The following is a 19,043-nucleotide window of genomic DNA, read 5'->3' on the forward strand; positions in this document are numbered from 1 at the left end:
CCTTTCGTAACAACAGCGCAGGCCCCAGATTCATAGGGGCGTGTCTTCATTTCTGAATAGTACAGATGACAGCACGTCATCTTTACGGAAAACCTCATGTCCAATCAGGAATCAAAACAGGCAGGAAAAACATCAACAAAAAACACGAAAAAAAAGAAAAAAAAAAGAAGCTTGCTATATGGCACAGGCTAAAAAGGCATAACACAGCTGCCCAATTTGTTTGAGCTAATTGTGTTTCTGGGGGATCCAAATCTCAATGGAGTGACTCACAAACTCCAGCAAACTAGCGGCAACCGTGAGTAGCATGGTGTAGCCAAGAAATTATCTTTGCATAGCAGGAGACAGGTTTCAGTGTGTTCAAGGCAGGTTTAAAGGTAAGAAAACAAGCAGAATCAGGCTGATCTCATTATAGCCCTTAATGAGCACTACATAGATCACACGATCTACCACATAAGGTGGCACAAAACAGCACAAATGGCTGTATCTGGTTCCCGAGTGATGCAGATGCCTAGGAGGAGAATGATGTAGGGTCAGTAGCAGTGAGGTACAATGGCCTGGCTACATGGCTGACACTAATACGTTACTTTCACACATTACCTTGCATTTAAGCCAGTGCTATTAGGCCTTCCCTTTCAGTGACCTTTGAAATGCATCAAATCCACAGACACAGAAAAGAGAACAAATACATTCAGAGGTGAATCTGTCACTGTAAATCATCATCTAGGCTATCAGAGATCTGGATATGAGTTTACACCCTGAAATATAGATTACAGCACCTTTGTGGGGTTGGGGGAAGGCATCGAGAGGATGAAATATACATTCTTTTGGAAAGCTGGGAAATAAATAACAATCAGGCTTTGAATTAACAAATCATTTGTCCTCAAGTCCCTGCCATGAGATCGCTTGTTTGCTTCTGAGGCATGTACAGCTTCTGCCAGGCACTCTCAGATGTTCAACTTCAAAGCCTCTAGCAAAGCATTCATGATGAAAGCCTCTGGAACTGAGCTGAGGTTATCACGATTCCTATGGAACCAAGCATGGAACAGATTTTTGAGGGGGGTGGGTGGAAGAAGGTTAGATATTATGCGGGGCTGTAAGTGTTGCTGGAGCTGTTTTGGTGACCAGACCTCCTGGGTGGTGGTGAAGCCGTGGTTAAAAACTTGAAAGACTGGGATGCTGGATTTGAAATGAGAGGCCCGCTTGGAAAAACCAGAGCCCATTAACCCCAGATTTAACCAATGAATGTAATTCCACACAGGAGGAGAATAAACGGCTCACCTCGGATAGACTTTGATCGTGTGCGTGCTCTCTTATCATCATTTTCTAAACTCATCTGGAATCAAACAGTGACAAAATTAGCATTTAAAAAAAACCCTCAGTCGCATAGAATGTATTAGAAACAGTTACCCAATATATAGCCCCAGGACTGGGAAGCTGGATTGTCTTTTGGAGAAAGATACTGGTCGTATTGCTTTTAAAATTAAGGCCAAACTAAGCTTTGCTGGGTGGCTCTAAGGGGAAGAGCCCTGATTTTTATTTTCCCTGTAATATAAAGACTTCACACAATAGGAACGTAATGTTTTGCTTGCTTTATGGACCAAACCGCTGAAAATATAGGGGCCTTTACTGAAGTCAGTGGGAATTTGACCGTTGCTTTTGATGGGTTCAGAATTTCACTCTACAGGCAGTCCCTGGGTTACGTACAAGATAGGGACTGTAGGTTTGTTCTTAAGTTGAATTTGTATGTAAGTTGGAACTGGTACATATTGTAGGGGAAACTCTAGCCAAACATTTCTCCAGAGCTCAGTTTTATTCTCCCACACCTCACTTCCCTCAGTCCTTTATTCTCAAGCTGAGGTGTCTGCTGAGAAAAGCCGCTACCTGGTCTGCTTGGGGGGGGGCGCTAGCTTCGCGTCTCCCTGGTCTGCTGGGGGGAAGCAGCTAGTGCGGGGTTTTCTCACCCCGTTTGTAAGTAGGGATCCGATGTAAGTCGGATCCATGTAACCCGGGGACTGCCTGTATATGGTTAGTTTTTGATACCCCGATGATTATTGGATAGTATTTTAAACCACGAGTGATCCCACTGAAGTCAATGGGACTTCTGAGAGAGGTGTTACCCGGTGGGAGAGGGGAAGTGATATCGTGTCCCACCAAGTAAACAGCTGGCTTTGTTTTTGAAACATTGCTTTGTAGCCGCTGAGCACCGCTGGTGGGAAATGCTATTGTTCCCGTGACTTCTTTGGACTTGCAGCAGTGGATGATTTGCCTCTTTGAGTATAAAGCAATTTGCACATTTCCATCCTGGGAAGATGGGAAGGGACTTTCTAAGGACACAGTTTTGAAGCCCGACCCTGCAAAGTTTTACTCGTGTGAGCAATGATTTCCCGCTATGTTATTGCAAGCTGCTCCCATGAGCAGAGATGACTCATATGAGCCTGGCTTGACGCGATGCAGCTTTTTCTTTTGTTCAAAGGGGCCCAGGCCTGCAAAGGACTCAGCACCTCAGGAACCATTTTAGGTAACAAGAGTGGAGGGTGACAGGAGGCCCTAAATCTGTATCCAAAACCCTACTGACTCCTCTGCCCAGCTGTATGCATGATGGAAAATAGCTACAGCCTGGAGGGGCCAAATGAACTTCAACATGAGCAGATGAACTTCAGAAAGGAGTAAAATCATAGTGGGTGAAATTCTCTTCGCTGCACAGGCCTTGCTCCAGGTCTAGGCATTCTGGAAGTATCATTCAATCCCATTGTAAGGCGTTTTAATGAGACTTAAGAGGGCTTGTGTTGGTCTTCTCCATAGGGGAAAAGTTACCCGGAGGTCTTCAAAACCCCACCTACTGCTGTTACCACTGAACTAAGGTACAAAGACATTTTCCCAGCACACACACAACACTCATGCTCTATTAACAGGCATGGCGACTAGGGAACATCAGAACTAGCCCATACTTTTCCCCCAAATTCAGATCAATCTTTAGCTGAATTGCTTGTAATTTATTAAACTCCAGAAAAATGACATACATTCTAGGGTCACTACAGTGGCAACGTTGCCTGACCTGGATACCTCAGCTCAGGAGAATTGGATTTTTACTGGGAAATGTCGATTTTATCACACACACCCCCAATGACAAAAATATTTCCTATTGATGATCAGTGAAATTCAGACAGGAAAAGTAAGAAAAATGCTGCTGGAGCACTTGGAGTTTGCTTTCAAGATATTTACTTTGTGTGTTTCCACATGTGACGTTGGCAACTTGTGTTTTAATGGTTATAAAGCTTTAACTTTTGGAATCTCACTGCCTAATGCCACTGATCAATGAGTGTCTGACACTCCCGCCCCATCCCTCCGGCCCATGACTTTGCACAGCTGCAAAGAGCGCCTCAGCAGGTTTTGGATGTGGTTCCGAATCACACCCAAATCTTTATCTAAATGTAGCCTCCACATTTTTGGCATGTCACCCTCTCTCTGAGTCATGTGACCCTTCCCTTACCGCAGTAGATATACCTGGCCTCATGTCTGAAACAAAAATTTGAGGTGCCGTGCAACCCTTTCCCTAAATGTTAACTAATACAACTTAAAAAGTACATGTAGCAAAATGTTAATAGATCACTGGAATCTGCACAGGCATTTTTATTGTTTAACATTTATATCGGTGTAGCATCTAGAAGGTCAGTACCCTACCGAGCTAGAGGCTGTACAAACATGCAGCAAAATGACACTCTGTATTCTTAATCACTTACATGCTTCAAGGTTAGACATATCAGGTAGACAAGACTAAAAAGTACAGAGGAAGATGGGTAACAAATGCAATGGGATGTTTTAGCACAGCATAGCTCTGGGCGCAGCTGTAAGACAATCAGTAGCCATCACAATAACACCACCTAACTCTCAGGAGGGAAGCCCTAATCCCATTACACCAAATGGGGAAACTGAGGCACTGAGCGGTGAAACAACTTGCCTCAGGTCATCCACCAGGCCAATGGCAGAGCCAGAAATAAAACTTGGGTCTCCTAATGCTTGGTCCAGTGCACTGTCTGCTAGGCTACACTGCCTCACCTGTCACAGCAACTGTGAGAGATAGCAGCTTTCTGCGTGCATTGCAATAGAGGTGAGTTCTGAGGAGGGTTTCGAAGGGGGATAAGATGGTGGTTGTATTTCCATGGGGAACTTCTTCTTACCCACCAGGGGCCTTGTGGGAGGCAGCACAGAGATGCTTGGGGTAAAAGCGGGTGCTCAAGGCTGGTGTTATTGGCAGACTGCGAGCAGGGCTCGGGTGAGCACTAAGATATGGGACAGATCGCCTATTTGTCCAAAACCACAGTCTCTGGAGACTGCTCTGTGCAGCCTTGACTGAATTCTATTCTATTCTGAGATTTCTAGACCATGAATGTGGCACCTGCACTTTTGCAGAGCGTTAGTGTCTATAAAAATCACCATCTATTGGCATGGGAGTACAGGGCATGTTGTGTTCTTCTCAGGTCTGCATGTTCAATAAGGTTGTTGTTGAGCACGGTAAATAACTTCTTCTGTGTAGCCTTTTCCTTGGAGCATTGACAGCTCTCCTCTTCCTACACTCAGAGAAATTTTACACAGATGGAAGGAGGCAGCCGGCTAACCTCTAGATCGTGGACATCAAACATTATGCTCAATAGGGAATAACAACATGAATAAATAATGTTTAGGACTTCAGAAGTGCTCAGCATTAATTAATTAAGCATCACAACAAACCGCGAAGGAGTGAAAGGCTGCCATGCAGCCACCTCTGGGGTGGAAGATGGCATCTGTTGAACAGAGAGCACCACGCAACTTCAGCTGATTAGCAGAGCGCTCCCAGTGCCCACAGCCAGCAGTATGTGTTTCTACGTTTGGTACACACCTGCACATGCCTGGGTGCACATAACACAATTTATTTCGCACAAGGGTGGAAAAAATTAGAGGGAACATTGCCTGCAGTCCCCGATAAAATCAGTGCCCCTTCCAAAATGTTCAGGGCATCAGTTCTATGCCTCATCCTAAAGATGGTCCAAGAGATGGATGATGTGAGAAACTTTTTCTATAGGCAGGACTATGCCCTGCTCCAATTCAGATATACAGGTTGAAACTCTCTAATCTGGCACTCTCTGGTCTGGCAACATCTGAAGTCTGGCATGGTCTTAATTAGCCAGAAGTCTACTCGTTGTAAGTGTGGCCACATTTTCCACTGTCCCATAAAGTTTGTTTACAGCCACAGTCCTGGCTCTCGGTGTTCTGTGCCGTTATTTCTCTCTACATTAACCCTAACTGTTTTCTCGGAGCCCAGCAAACCATGAAAGGGCTGGTAATGTTTTTTATGCTTTCTCTACTTATATCCTTGGGCCAATACAGTAAAACTGTGCAGCAACAATAATACTTTGTTATGCAGAGAGCTGACAAGAGAACTTTCTGGGTGTCTGGCTGGTGAGTCTTGACCACATGCTCAGGGTTTAGCTGATCGCCATATTTGGGGTCGGGAAGGAATTTTCCTCCAGGGTAGATTGGCAGAGACCCTGGAGGTTTTTCGCCTTCCTCTGTAGCATGAGGCACAGATCACAGCTGGAGGATTCTCTGCATGTTGGGGCCTTCAAAGTATTTGAAGGCTTCAATATCTGAGACATAGGTGAGAGGATTATTCTAAGAGGGGTGGGTGAGATTCTGTGGCCTGCACTGTACAGGGGGTCAGACTAGATGATCATAATGGTCCCTTCTGACCTTAAAGTCTATGAGTCAGCTTGGCATAGGCTCATGTAGGCTGGAACAGTACATCCATATATTATTAAGCAGCACTGCAAAAATTGTTCCGTTTATTCACCTTGGCAAAATAAAGAGATCCACTCATGATCATATTGACCTCCCGGGATTCGGCACATTCTCTGGTTCAGCACCCATCATGTCTTGAGGCTGTGTCACTAGAGATGTTTGCCAAAAGCTGGGAATGGGTGACTGAGAGGGGTCACTTGATTCCCTGTTCTGTTCATTGAATGCTGTCGGCAGACAGGATATTGGGCTAGAGGGACCTTTGGTCTGACCCGGTGTTGCCGCTCTTATGGGTTAGGTTCAACCTGTATCAAGAAGTAACCAGAAGCAAGATCCCAACAGACTTCAGCTTGGATCTAGATCTAGTAAGGGATCTAGAGCAGGGTTTCCCAACCTATGGGTCACCATTACATTTCAAAAGGGTTGCTAAATATCTCCCCAGGTGGCTCTGCCCTCCCTTCTCCCCCCGTTTTTGAATTGCCTTGGGTCATCAAGTCTTCCTGAATTGTCAAAATGGGTCCCCATCTGGAAAAGGTTGGGAGCCACTGATCTAGAGGGAGGGATCTGTCCGCATGGAAACAATCAGAGCAAGAACCAAATACGTTGTTTTCGAACATGGGTGTAAGTGTTTATGATGAGTTCCAGTGGATTCCTGAGCAGGGGAACTCCTGCTTTCTGGACTTCCCTTACCACTGAGTTGCCAGTCTCTCCTCTGCCACAGGCACGGCACAACTGTGCTTTGGATACAATGCCTACCCACACGTATTTAGTGCTGTCAAAGTGGTGCAGACATGGGCAGTGGGTGAAGCTAGGGTTGGGGAGGCAACCCCGCTCCTTCTACCCAGGCTCCGCCCCCAGCATCACGGGAAAGGAGGAGGATGCATGGCCCCAGCCTGCTCAGCCCCACAGCACTGGGAAGGGCGCTCAATGCGTGGCCCCAACCTCCCTGGTTCCGGAGCATGGGGAGGGCGGGTGCTGTGGAGCAACAACACTGCTCCCAGTACGCCTATGGGTGGGGCCATGCCTGGCAGTTTGGGAAGGCAATGTCTTCCCTTGCTTATGATACCCGCCACTCCCGGGTGCAGACAATTGGGATTCCAGTGTGATTTTAAAGGGGTAGCATAGGGGAGGAGGGAGAAGGTAGGATATTGTCTTGGGGGGTCTCTCGTCCCATGTCTGGTTTGGAGAGAGAACAAGAAAACTCAAACCAGATTTGCCTAATATGGAAGAATGACCTTCTGCACAGAATGTCCCCGACGGAGCATTTTCATCTCCACAAAGTCCTGCTGGGCATCGTGTGATGCACTTCTGTAATGAAGTGGCTCTAATAACGAAACAGAGTTCGTGTGGATAGGATCCTGGCATCGGTGCACCACATTCAAAAGGAGAAGGAAGGGAAGAGAGCTGGAAAGTGCAGCGGGCGCATGCGACGTAATGAACTCTATGGCGTGGCTCTCCTCTGCTGTTGCTCCGCCGGCGTAGCGTATAATGAAAACAAAGCATGCTGGCTTCTCGTTGGAATGAAGCCCAACGCAAGAGCCAGTTACCGACCACGTGATCTGTTCTTCAATGAGGAGCCGGAGAGGCTGTATTTAAATATGCGACTCAAAATGCCTTCTTTAATTCCGCTTCTGTTCTTGAACAAACCCTCACCAAAAAAAAAAAAAAAAAATCACCGTGCGGGCCCGTTTCTTCACTGCAAGAACTGAATGAGCCCCGAGTGTGATTTGCCCCTGTCTCTCTCCATACGAAAGGTGTTTATTTTCCTTTCTAAAAAGCCAGGAGATGACAAAGCTCCCTCAAAGCGCCCCCACTGAAGAAAGAGCCTCAAATCAGCAAGATGAAATTTGCCCACGTCGCCCTCCCTTCCGCCCCCCCCCCGGTAATGCAGCACTAGCATACAGTGATTTATGTCATTTGTTAGGAGGGCTGGAAAAATCAAAACCTGGGGTAATTTATGCGCCCTGTCAGCTCGAGTCTCGTGCTGCCGGAGCGTTATGCGCCACGTTTATTACAACCTTCCCAATAACCCAGAAGACAATTACTATAATTTCTATTTTTAAAGCCCTGGTTCCCCATGGACCAATGGCTCACATTTAAAGTGTGGAGAGGAGCAGGTGTCAACGGGACTTCATTACATTTATGAGCCTTTCAAATGTGCCTTGCTCGGAGCGAGCTCGCTAATGCCTTCCGATGCGTGCTGTACAATAGAACTAATATGTTTGATTGCTAGGCGGCTATGCTCTGCTGAAATGAAATCTAGAGCGGGTGTTTTTTGTCAGTTTTCCCAGGGAAATTGGCAAGCATTCTGTTGGTGCCCTGGCAATTTGGATTTCCTGCAGATAAATTATTCAAAAAGCAGAGAATAGAGAGGGTTGCAGAAAGCATAATGGGCACTGCTTGCAAACGGCGAACTCCTACTGATGGAGCAAACAGCTGTGGTATTCATTTCCCCAAAGCACCTTGCCATTTGCAATTGATCGACCTTTTTTTTTTTTTTGTTTGGTTGGTTTTGCTTTTAAAGGCCAACAGGAAGCACTTCTTCGCTTTGGTGTGAAGAGTTTCAGCTGGAAGGGGATAAAATACAGAGGGATGACAATTCAGGTCCTAATCCTGCCCTTTGGAGAAGGTAGTCTGGAAAGTGAGCACCGAGCCTAGATAACTGGCACAATTATGACCAAGTTAAGCACTGTTGGCCCTGTTCTACACTAGGGCTTTATTTTTAAATAACCCTCCTTAGGTCGAATTCAGGGCTGGATTAAAGGGGAGGGGGAGGCTAGCTGGGCAGCTGCCTGGGATGCCAACCTATGGGGAACACCTGATGGCAGCTGTAAGGGGCACCACATGCCCGGCCACGCAGTGCCCCTTAGAGCTGCAATCCGGCACCACGGGGCTGGGGGCCACGCGATGCCCCTTAGAGCTGCAATCCAGTGCCACACACTGGATTGCAGCTGTAAGGTGCGCAGTGTGCCGGGGGGTGGGGCCGTGCATGCGCCGTGCACTTGGGGTAGAGCCGCACATGCGTCACCCGCCCGCTGCCCGGGGCGCAGGAATGGCTCGAGCCGGCCCTGGTCGAATTAATAAGTAGAGTGCCCACACGACCAAGCCTGTTATTTTGAAATAACAGGCTGCTTATTTAGAAATCTGTACTCCTGCTTTCCCTGCTAACTTCAAAGTAGTTATTTCGAAATAGTGGTCATGTGGATGCTCTGGTGCTGCTATTTCGAAATAACTCCTCCCCAGGGTAATTCAGACTAATTACTCCCCAGTGCTTCCTGGGGCCCGTAATGAGGACACACTATTTCCATTTTGTTAAATTGGGAGTGACGTCCATTTAAGTAATTTCAAAATAGTTTCTTAGTGTAGATATATCCTTAGTGCCCAGAAGTTGGTGCCATCATAGACAGGATGTGCAACATAGAATCATAGAACATTAGAACTGGAAGGGAGAGATCGAGTCCAGTCCCCTGCCCTCACGGCAGGACCAAGCACCATCTAAATCATCCCCGATAGATGTCTATCCAACCTGCTCTTAAGTATCTCCAGTGATGGAGATTCCACAACCTCCCTAGGCAACTTATTCCAGTGTTTAACCACCCTGACAGTTAGGAAATTTTTCCTAATGTTCAACCTAAACCTCCCTTGCTGCAATTTAAGCCCATTGCTTCATGTTCTATCCTAGAGGCCAAGGAAAACAATTTTTCTCCCTTTTCCTTGTAACACTCTTTTAGATACTTGAAAGCTGCTAGCATGTCCCCTCTGTCTTCTCTTTTCCATACTAAACAAGCCCAATTCTTTCAGTCTTCCTTCATAGGTCATGTTCTCTAGACCTTTCATCATTCTTGTTGCTCATCTGGACCTTCTCCAATTTCTCCACATCTTTCTTGAACATCTTTATGCTCCTAATCCTTCAGAAAGCCTGTCCCCAGTTAATCCATTCTTGTTAGCAAACGCAGAAGAGAGGCCATGAAAGAAGTCACCATGGAGACTGGACTACCTCCCCTCCCTTTGAGATGGAAGAAATATAGAGGGAGGCTCACATTTTCATACAACCTTTTGACTAAAGTACAGGAGGGAACTTATGGGTCTTTGCTCTTTTGCACACACAGAGCGGCATTGGTCCTCAAAGGAAACACATTCGTCATTTACACAAGATGAAAATTAGTCCAGAACTCTGAACGGCCAGGACTGGAGCATGCACAAAGTGTCTGGGTGCAAACGTGTCTCACTGGGAGTTTGAAGAGATAGTGGGCAAGCCACCTAACTCCCCCCCACACGTATAGGTCAGCATCATTGGCACCACCCCACTGCCTTTTTACAACTACTACAAGACACAGCTGCAGAGAGATCATCATATGAACAGAAGTGGAAGAGGCCAAGGGATATTGACCATTTGATGTGCTGATGTTGCCGATACTGGAAGGTGGCAGTGTTAAATTGTCTGGCTGGATCAGTTGGCTTTGCAGTGTATCCTTTTCACATGGATAAGGCCCTCTAATTCCTGATCAGAGCATCACATGGCTACGGCACCGGGGAACCCATCAAAATATGGTAAATAGGCTTTTTGAGCACTTTCATAAGCTTTGCTGGGGGCTTTGGAGATGGTAATGAGGTAGGGCCTGTCTTGCATTAACTATCCCCTATTTCGACTCCCTACCTATTTAACGTATTTTGCCAGAGTAAAAACTTTCCAAGCACTGTATATTCCAGCTGCCTCTTTCACATTAGACACACACTGTTGTGGAGTTATGTGTTTTCAACTCCTAGGAGAGCCCCGGAATTGTGCTAACAGATATTTCAGGGCAGTAGCTGCACCAAAAATAACCTAGTAAAATGTAATGGGGGGGGTCAATGTACAAGGCCTATTTTTTTTTTTTCAAAACGAAAGTCAAAAAGTCCAACAAAAGATCCCATCGAAAATTAAACATTTCGTTGGAGGGTTTTTACTTTCAGAGGATGCAAAATTCAAAACAAACAGGGCAGTTGGAATCCAGATATCAAACCATTTCCTTTAGAAATGGTCAAAATGAAACATTTCAACTCTACAATTTTTAATCTCACTCCCCCCTTTTTTTTGGCCAAAACAAAAAGGCAACTCGGTGAAATGTTTTGGTCCCTGTGCATATGCATTTTTCAGTGACAATAAGATGGCTTAAAAACGTCACCTCACTTTCGTCAGCACTAGCATTGGCTTTGAAAGAGAATTCACTTGCTCACTTCTCCAGCTATAAAAATCACCAGTATTTTTGGATCTCTGGTTTTTCCCTGCTCAAGTCAGATAAAAACAGCATCTCCTGGTTTGCAAGCATGAACTGGAGGCATTCCTCTGTTTGACAGCGGGGATGCACCACAAGTGGGATTTAATGCACAAGAGGGAAGGAGATGTAGCTGCACATCATGTCCCTTCCCCTCGAGCCCCTGAAAGCCCCTGTAAACTGCTACTGAATTATAAGGGGGCCTGCTGGCAGAGCGTTGAAAGGAGAGACACTCTATATGGCACACTGCCCTCCTAATCTGATGGATTTCCAATAGCACGCTCCAACGGAGGCTAATCGTTTTAGAAGATGGGCGCATGCACACACACACACACAAACATGAACTTTTGAAACTGTGGGCCTGTATGAAACAAAGTGCTGCCCCCAGCACCCCTAAAGCAGTGAGGATTGAGACTCACGTGAACACAACAACCGTCAAGGTTTTTTGGGTTTTTTTAATCATTAGACTAGAAAATAAAACCTTTTCTTCTTGGGCAACATTTCCCAGCAAGGTGCACAACTAGACGGAGGTGTTCTCCTCTGACCCCCCCCCCGTCTACTTTTCTCCGGTGGATGGAGCTAACACTGCCAACAGCAAACATCCTGAGAGTCGGTGTTGTCAGCCTCCTGTGCAGGAGGCTTATATGAAACCACCGGCCTTTAGAAGACTTCTCATTGATGAGGCCAAAACTAGACAAATCGCTTTAATATGAAACTTCAGGTCACAGAGTGCGTGTTGGCAGCCCAGGAGACTGAGAGGGTATTTCCATAGAGTCTCACACCAGTGTGCATAATGGCCCAGTTGGAAAGCTACCCAGGTTTGTGTTACTATTATTTTAACGCTGACTGGGAAAAGAAAAAAAAAAAAAAGAACCAGCTCCCTTGCCCCCAACGAAAACCTCTGCGCATTTCTCTGTACTGTAACAATCTTTAATTCTTGATCTCTGAAAAGATGCAACGCTGCTCTGATGCACTGGATACTGAACTAAAGAACTAGGGAATGCTAACCCTATTTAGCTCAGTTGTGTATTCATAATATTACAAGGACAGCATACAACTAGCTAGCTAGCTTGCAATTTTATAGGGCCGCCTGTTACCATTGTATACAACTTCCGTGTAAAATCAGCACCCCTAGCAAAGTCCCTCGTGGATTCACTGTTCCAATGCTAGGTGACAGAGCCCAGGTTTCTTCGACATCCAGTCCTGCTAATCATTAGGCTGTACTGTCCCAGGCTCCGCCACCGACTGGCTGTTTAACCTTAAGTAAGTCACTTTACTTCTGTTTCCCCTTCCATCCTGTTGTCTGTTTAGTCTGCAAACTCTGAGCGGTACGAACTGTCCTGTACTATGCATCCGGCTGCTTTCTATTTATAGTCTGCTGCCGGTGCCACCGAATTTCTAGGTGGTGGCTCAGGCAGCAGGATCCCATTTAAATGGCTCACAGCTCCCAGGCATGGTGCTACCCCGGCAGGGGCCAGAGCTGTGAGCCCTTTAAATAGCAGCAGCAACCCAGGTGCCTGCTAGGCAACTCGGTAGTGGCAGGCCTGTGAGCCCTTTTCCGTGTTTTTAAGTCAAAGCCTCCAGCCCCAGACAACTTCGAGAGGAGTCTAGTTCCCAATTCCGCCCCTTCTGTCCCAGGCACCACCTCACCCATGACCATGTAGCAAAATTCATTAAATTGCGCCCCCTTGTTATAGAGCCAAATCACAAGGTCTTAAGATAAATTTCAATGGAAGTTTTGCTTGAGTAAGGTCTGAATCAAAACTCTCTCTCTCTCTCTCTCTCTCTCACACACACACACACACACAGTATGAGTATAATAATTAAAACACAACTTTAGTGTTACAATACAATATACTTCTGAAGCTTAATTTGATAGAAATTGGACACAAAGGTTTGTAGGTGCCAACCACAGTATGAAACACAATGTCAATTTGTTTAAGCTCGTGCTCCAGCTCTTGTTCCTTAGGACACCCACGGGTAACTGCCTTTGTGCACCTCTCAGCCACCCTGGAGGTGGAGCCTGTCTTGTCGTTTTGACAGCTCTATGCAAATATATCATTACGGGCTGTGCTGAAATTCCCCAAGGTCAGCGGTAATATGTTATGTATATTCAAGAGCGCTGCAGAGCCTGGAAGACACAAACCTACTTAGAAAGCATTCGTTCCAACAAAGAGGGGTGGGGGCTTCCGAGTGGAATTTGTATTTTCCGCTGAATGAAAGAGCGAAACAAAGTTGCCATTCCTGTTCGTTTGTAGGTATCAATGGGATTTGTGTACAAGAAGCTAGGTCTCCTCTACAGGAAGAAAACACATTTCCACTACAACTTTTTGAAGTAACTGAAACCTGCCTCTCAGCAGTAAGAATGCACAAAGAAAGACGTGCATGGAACATCATGTTTCTCCACCAAAAGGGACTGAGCAGTAATTCTCGGCCTGGGGTTTTCAGTCCTTCCCCCGTCCTTACCGTTTGGCAGTGCCCTCAAAGAGGAAGCAGTAATAATTACTGTTAGAGGACTTATCCCTTTATCCTCCCACCCGCCTGGTCCTTCGCAGGTGAACAGAACAGCAATACCCGAAGTCCGAAGATGCAAACAATTTGAGGTTTATTGGGGTTAGCTTCCAGCAAGCAGGACTCCAGCTTCTTTTTCTTTCTTCCTCCCTGTTCCTTTGCTTCTCTTTTCCCCCCTCACTTCTTGTTTGTCCCTAATATACACAGTAATATTTTCAAATATATCTGAACCAATCATTCTACAGAAATTTAATGACCAATCCTAATATATTGTAGCATGATTACTTGACCAATTACATCCCACCACCTTCATTGGTTCACACCCCGCAAAATTAATTATACAGGAGACAGAGACAATAAAAGAAACAGAGAGATGGGGAGCGGGCACTTGGCAGACAAAACTTGAAATCTGCCGTGGAGGGGAGCAAGGGGGAGAAAACAGCCCCACCCTACCGGACATTACATATTTCAGGTCTCCAGTGCAGCCAACTGACAGGGCCTCCCGGTGCACATCTGGGTGGGATGGGCAAGTTCCTTCTTTCCCCCAGGCTAAGCAGTGGAACGGCCTGGAGGGAGTGACCCAGCATTTCATAGAATCCTAGAACACTAGAACTGAAAGTCCAGCCCCCTGACTTCCTGGCAGGACCAAGCACCATCTAGACCATCCCTGACAGGTGTCTGTCTAACCATGTCCCATGTCCTCACTCCGCAGGAGCTGTGCTTCACCAGAGGGAGTGCCTCCAGGCACAGCTCTTCCCAGGAAGATGCAGTTTGCCTGCCAATTCATCCCTGGGCCAAGTCAGCCCTCAATAAGCCCATGCCGATCCGGTTTAGGAAGGAGAGAGCCAGGTCGTTTTCCCACCTAAGCGCCATGTCCACCAGGAGAAGACAGGAGCACAGCTCGTCCCACCCAAGTGCCTAATTGACTGACACTTTTAAATTCCTGATGTCATTACAATTGTGGGAAGACAGTTTATTAGTTGCAAGATGTTGCTACCGGGGGGAGAGCAGGCCTATGCCCGTTTGCAGAGCTCTACATATTCACAGATAGCCAAGGTAGGGTTGCCAGGTGTTTGGTTTTCACCTGGACTGTTTGGTATTTGACTCCCCTGTCCAGTAAAAAAAACCCCAAAACTAATGCTACTCCTCAAAAAATGAGCAGTTTACCTCAAAAAATGAGGAGTAACATTAGTTCGAACCAATTGGGTTGATTCGAACTAACACGTCCCGGAGTGCCCTTCCTGGTTCGCATCAGCTGTTGAGCGGAATAACGTGCGGGCGAGATTATGCTAATGAAGCACGGGATATTTAAATCCCCACTTCATTAGCAATTTTGGTTGGCTACATTTCCATCGCTAGCTCGAACTAGGGAGCAAGTGTAGACGTACCCTTAGTTTCCACCTTTGGATCGTGAGAGTCAATTAGCTAGAATTTCAGTTCCCTGCTCTCTGGCTGTCTGACGACTGGAGTTTAACAACATGCCTCAGAGCCAGCGTGCCACCCCCAGGATACGGCACAAGGGACCCGAGTCGGATTCATTTTCACTCCCTCTCCCTTCTACCAGGGATCACGTCTTCGATTTACCTCAGCCCTGCGCAGTTTACCTCAGCTTCAGAGCTGAGCCAAGTGAGGTCAGAATGCGGCCCGATGGCATGGGAGCAGCCACCCATTGAAGTTCAGACTCAAACTCTAAGACCCACCCTTCCCTCATGTATTTTTCCATCAAACATTCCATGAAATAAGAATGACTTTGGCACTACGGGCCTGCTATCGCTGTTAATTAAAAGGAAAAAAAGAAGAGGGGGAGGAAATTTGCCTTTAGCCTAAAGCCCCGTCTCCTTTTTAAAAGCAGAATGTATCTCCAAGCCTACACATCAGTCCTCTGGCTGCCAGCTGTTATTTTGTAAGCATGCTCGGAGGTTGGGTTTTCCCCTCCCCCTTCTTCCGCTTTAGGGTCCTCCCTGCTGCTTGATTTAAATCCTCCTGACATTCCACCCATTGTGAGTCCCCTTCGCAGCTGAATAAACTAGCGGTTGCTTTTTGCTCCCTCGCTGCTGTAGAGCAAGGACACCCCGCCTGGTGTTCTCCGGCGTCAAGTCTGGGGAGGATTTCTCCTTGACATCTTTATGTGGAAGATTGCAGCTCATCCCAACCCCCAAATTAAAAATTACAGCTGGATAACCAACGTCCTAATGAAGCCGGACTGTCACTTTTCATTTGCTAAAACTCGCGGCCCACAACGAAACATTTACTAAGTGCTAATGCTTTGTAGCAAGAACAGCGCATGGGGGAAACAGACCAGAAAAGCTGCTACGCAGCATCACAGCTGACACACAGCCACAGCTAGAGCATCTGCATGCATGGGGCTGACATTCAGGCGCTAGGCCAAGGTAATGTCTTAGGCGGTAGCTTAGGTTTACATAGCGTTTCCTACTGATAGCACTACAACATGCAATCCCAACACTTCATGCTCAGAGGGACCTGCGGGGATTAGGATGAACAAACGGTTCTTTGATCCTTGAAGACGGGGGGGACCTGCACAGGCCCATATGGTGGTCCAAGTAAGCATCCCCCTTATGGTGCTCCAAGTAAGCATGCCCTGGCCAGCCATGGGAAGGTAGGAACAGCATGCTGCAGGAGCCTCCCTCCCCCACGCTCTGGCATCTGGGGGAAGGCTGGGGCTGATTTCCCTGCTTTATTGGGGGATCATGGAGGGGGGTTCATTCACATCCTTGAGGTCCACATTTACTGAAAAAGCAACTCCCCTCCCCCGTCACACACAGAGAAATTCCTGCTTACAGGCCTGCTGCAGTTCCTCTACACCATTGTTTTCAAGCTCTGTAATAAGCAGGCATTTTCATAAAGTCCCTCCCCCCGTGTGTTACCATCTCAGGAAATAGGGGAGGGGCATACAGCAGCCCTGTGACCAAATTGGCCACCAACATCAGTGCCAGAAAGTTATGCCAAACATGATTTCTGATTAAACAAAAGACAGAACTATGTAGCACTTTGAAGACTAACAAGATGGTTTATTAGGTGATGAGCTTTCGTGGGGCAGACCCACTTCCTCAGATCAATTTGTGGAAGAAAATTGGCACAATCATATATACCAAAGTGATACAATCAAAAAAATGAACACATATGAAATTGACAAATCAAATTTTAGAACAGAGTGGGGGTGAGGGGGGAAGGTTACTGTCTGTGAGGTAATGACATTAGGGATGATCATAGGGGAAATTTCTGTGAGGTAATGACATTAGGGGTGATAATTATAGCTACCCCAATGATCACCCCTATGTCATTACCTCACAGACAGTAACCTTCCCCCCTCACCCCCACTCTGTTCTAAAATTTGATTTGTCAATTTCATATGTGTTCATTTTTTTGATTGTATCACTTTGGTATATATGATTGTGCCAATTTTCTTCCACAAATTGATCTGAGGAAGTGGGTCTGCCCCACGAAAGCTCATCACCTAATAAACCATCTTGTTAGTCTTTAAAGTGCTACATAGTTCTGTCTTTTGTTTCAGCTAGACCAGACTAACACGGCTGCATCTCTATCACTATGGTTTCTGATGGGCCTCTTCACGAAGTCCAGGGGTGAGGAACCTTTTTCGGGGGCTGGGGGCCGAGTCACAGAAAAACCCATCAGGGGCCACACAGAAGTGAGAAGCAAAGAACAAACCAACCAACAAACCCCTCACTGATGTGGCCTCCGACTGAGAAGGAGAAAAAACACTCCCCGCATTCCCCTCGCACGCCAGAGCCTACGGGGGCCCATGGTGCACTCTAGCCCCATAGTCGGAGTGGTGGGAGGGATGGCGTGTCAGCGTGGGCTCCCCAGTGATGGGGGTAAGCCCTGAGCCTCGGGGACTGGATCCAGGCAAGTAGGGGGAGCCGCATCTGGCCCCCAGGCCTGGGGTTCCCCACTCCTGATAAATATCAGAGGGGTAGCTATGTTAGTCTGAATCTGCAAAAACAACAAGAAGTCCTGTGGCACCTTAGAGACGAACAGATTTATTGGAGCATGAGCTTTCGTGGGCAAAGACCCACTTCGTCAGATGCATGTAGTGGAAATTCCAGAGGCCGGTATAAATATACAGGCATAAGAAAAGAGTTCCATTCAAGAGTAAGGCTAGAGAGAACAAGGTCAATTCAGTCAGGGAGGATGAGGCCCACTTCTAGCATCTGATGTGGAGGTGTGAACACTAGTGGTGTGTCTAAACTACATGGCTCCATTGATGGAGCCATGTAGATTAGGCTGATTGGCAAAGGGAAATGAAGCCGCGATTTAAATAATCGCAGCTTCATTTAAATTTACATGGCTGCCACGCTGAGCTGACAAACAGCTGATTAGCTGTTTGTCGGTTCAGCGCACTAGTCTAGATTCTCCGCGCCGACCTGAAAGCCCTTTATCGACCTCCCCGTTATGCCTCGTAGGATGAGGTTTACCGGGGAGGTCAATAAAGGGCTTTCATGTCGGCAGGGGAGCGTCCAGTCTAGCAGGCTGAGCCGACAAACAGCTGATCAGCTGTTTGTCGGCTCAGCGCGGCAGCCATGTAAATTTAAATGAAGCCGCGATTATTTAAATCGCGGCTTCATTTCCCTTTGCCGAACAAACAAATCTACATGGCTCCGTCAACGGAGCCATGTAGTTTAGACGTACCCCAAGAGAGGAGAAACTGCTTTTGTAGTTGGCTAGCCATTCACAGTCTTTGTTTAATCCTAAGGTGATAGTGTCAAATTTGCAGATGAACTGTAGCTCTGCAGTTGATGTAATCTCTACCAGCCTTCATCAACCCCAACTTTCTGCTGATCAACTGGCATTTAAGAGCGTAAAAGAATTAAGCAGTGGGGTGGGGGAAAGGAGAGAGATTCTCCCCCCATGCAGTGACAGGCCCCAGGAGAGTGATGAACGGAGAGTCCAGACTGATGGACCCAGCTGGAAGTGTAAAGACTCACTCTACCCATCACTGGACTGCTCTCTCATTTCACACCTGAGCCTTTGTTTCTTTGTATGCATAACCGCACTCCACATTGTCCCGCTCCGCCACACTGTTCGGCGGACTACAAATTGCAGCCAGAGCTCCTACAAAGAAGATGTTTATATTTTCTGTATGGGCATTAAACACACACATGAAGTCTCACATTTGATCCGAGCCGTCATCTCCTGCTGGGTTTCCATAAGGGCTGCATAGGAGTGTTTAACAGTTAATGGATACTTCATTGCAGAGGTTCATTTTTAAAAGTGTGTCTAAATGGACCTGGATGTGTGCACCATAGGGGAACGTGGTCTGAAAAATCTGGCCCTTCTGATCATAAAGGTTAGCTTAGCTTTTATCGGATAGAATCAAAACCTTCAAACTATTGCTCATGGCAGTCATCCATACCACCGCAAGGACTGATCACATGAGTAGAGCACAAGCGTGTGCACGTGTGTGTCCAGGCCCAACCTCTGCGCACACACACACACACACACACAAAACGTGAGTGTTCATGACCA

General features: G+C 46.8%; 1 protein-coding gene across 8 annotated transcripts in view; it reads right to left on the reverse strand.

Annotated features, from left to right (window-relative positions):
- MYT1 (myelin transcription factor 1) overlaps positions 1–19,043 on the reverse strand; it is a 141,388-nt gene that overhangs the window by 69,803 nt on the left and 52,542 nt on the right. For all 8 annotated transcript variants that reach the window (XM_075901026.2, XM_075901022.2, XM_075901027.2 and 5 more), the window contains exon 3: positions 1,279–1,333. In XM_075901026.2, the coding sequence (XP_075757141.2) occupies positions 1,279–1,333 (55 nt within the window). The remainder of the gene's footprint in view (positions 1–1,278; positions 1,334–19,043) is intronic.

This window comes from Pelodiscus sinensis, chromosome 17, assembly GCF_052426305.1.
Source record: "Pelodiscus sinensis isolate ZL-2025 chromosome 17, ASM5242630v1, whole genome shotgun sequence".
NCBI lineage: Eukaryota > Metazoa > Chordata > Testudines > Trionychidae > Pelodiscus > Pelodiscus sinensis.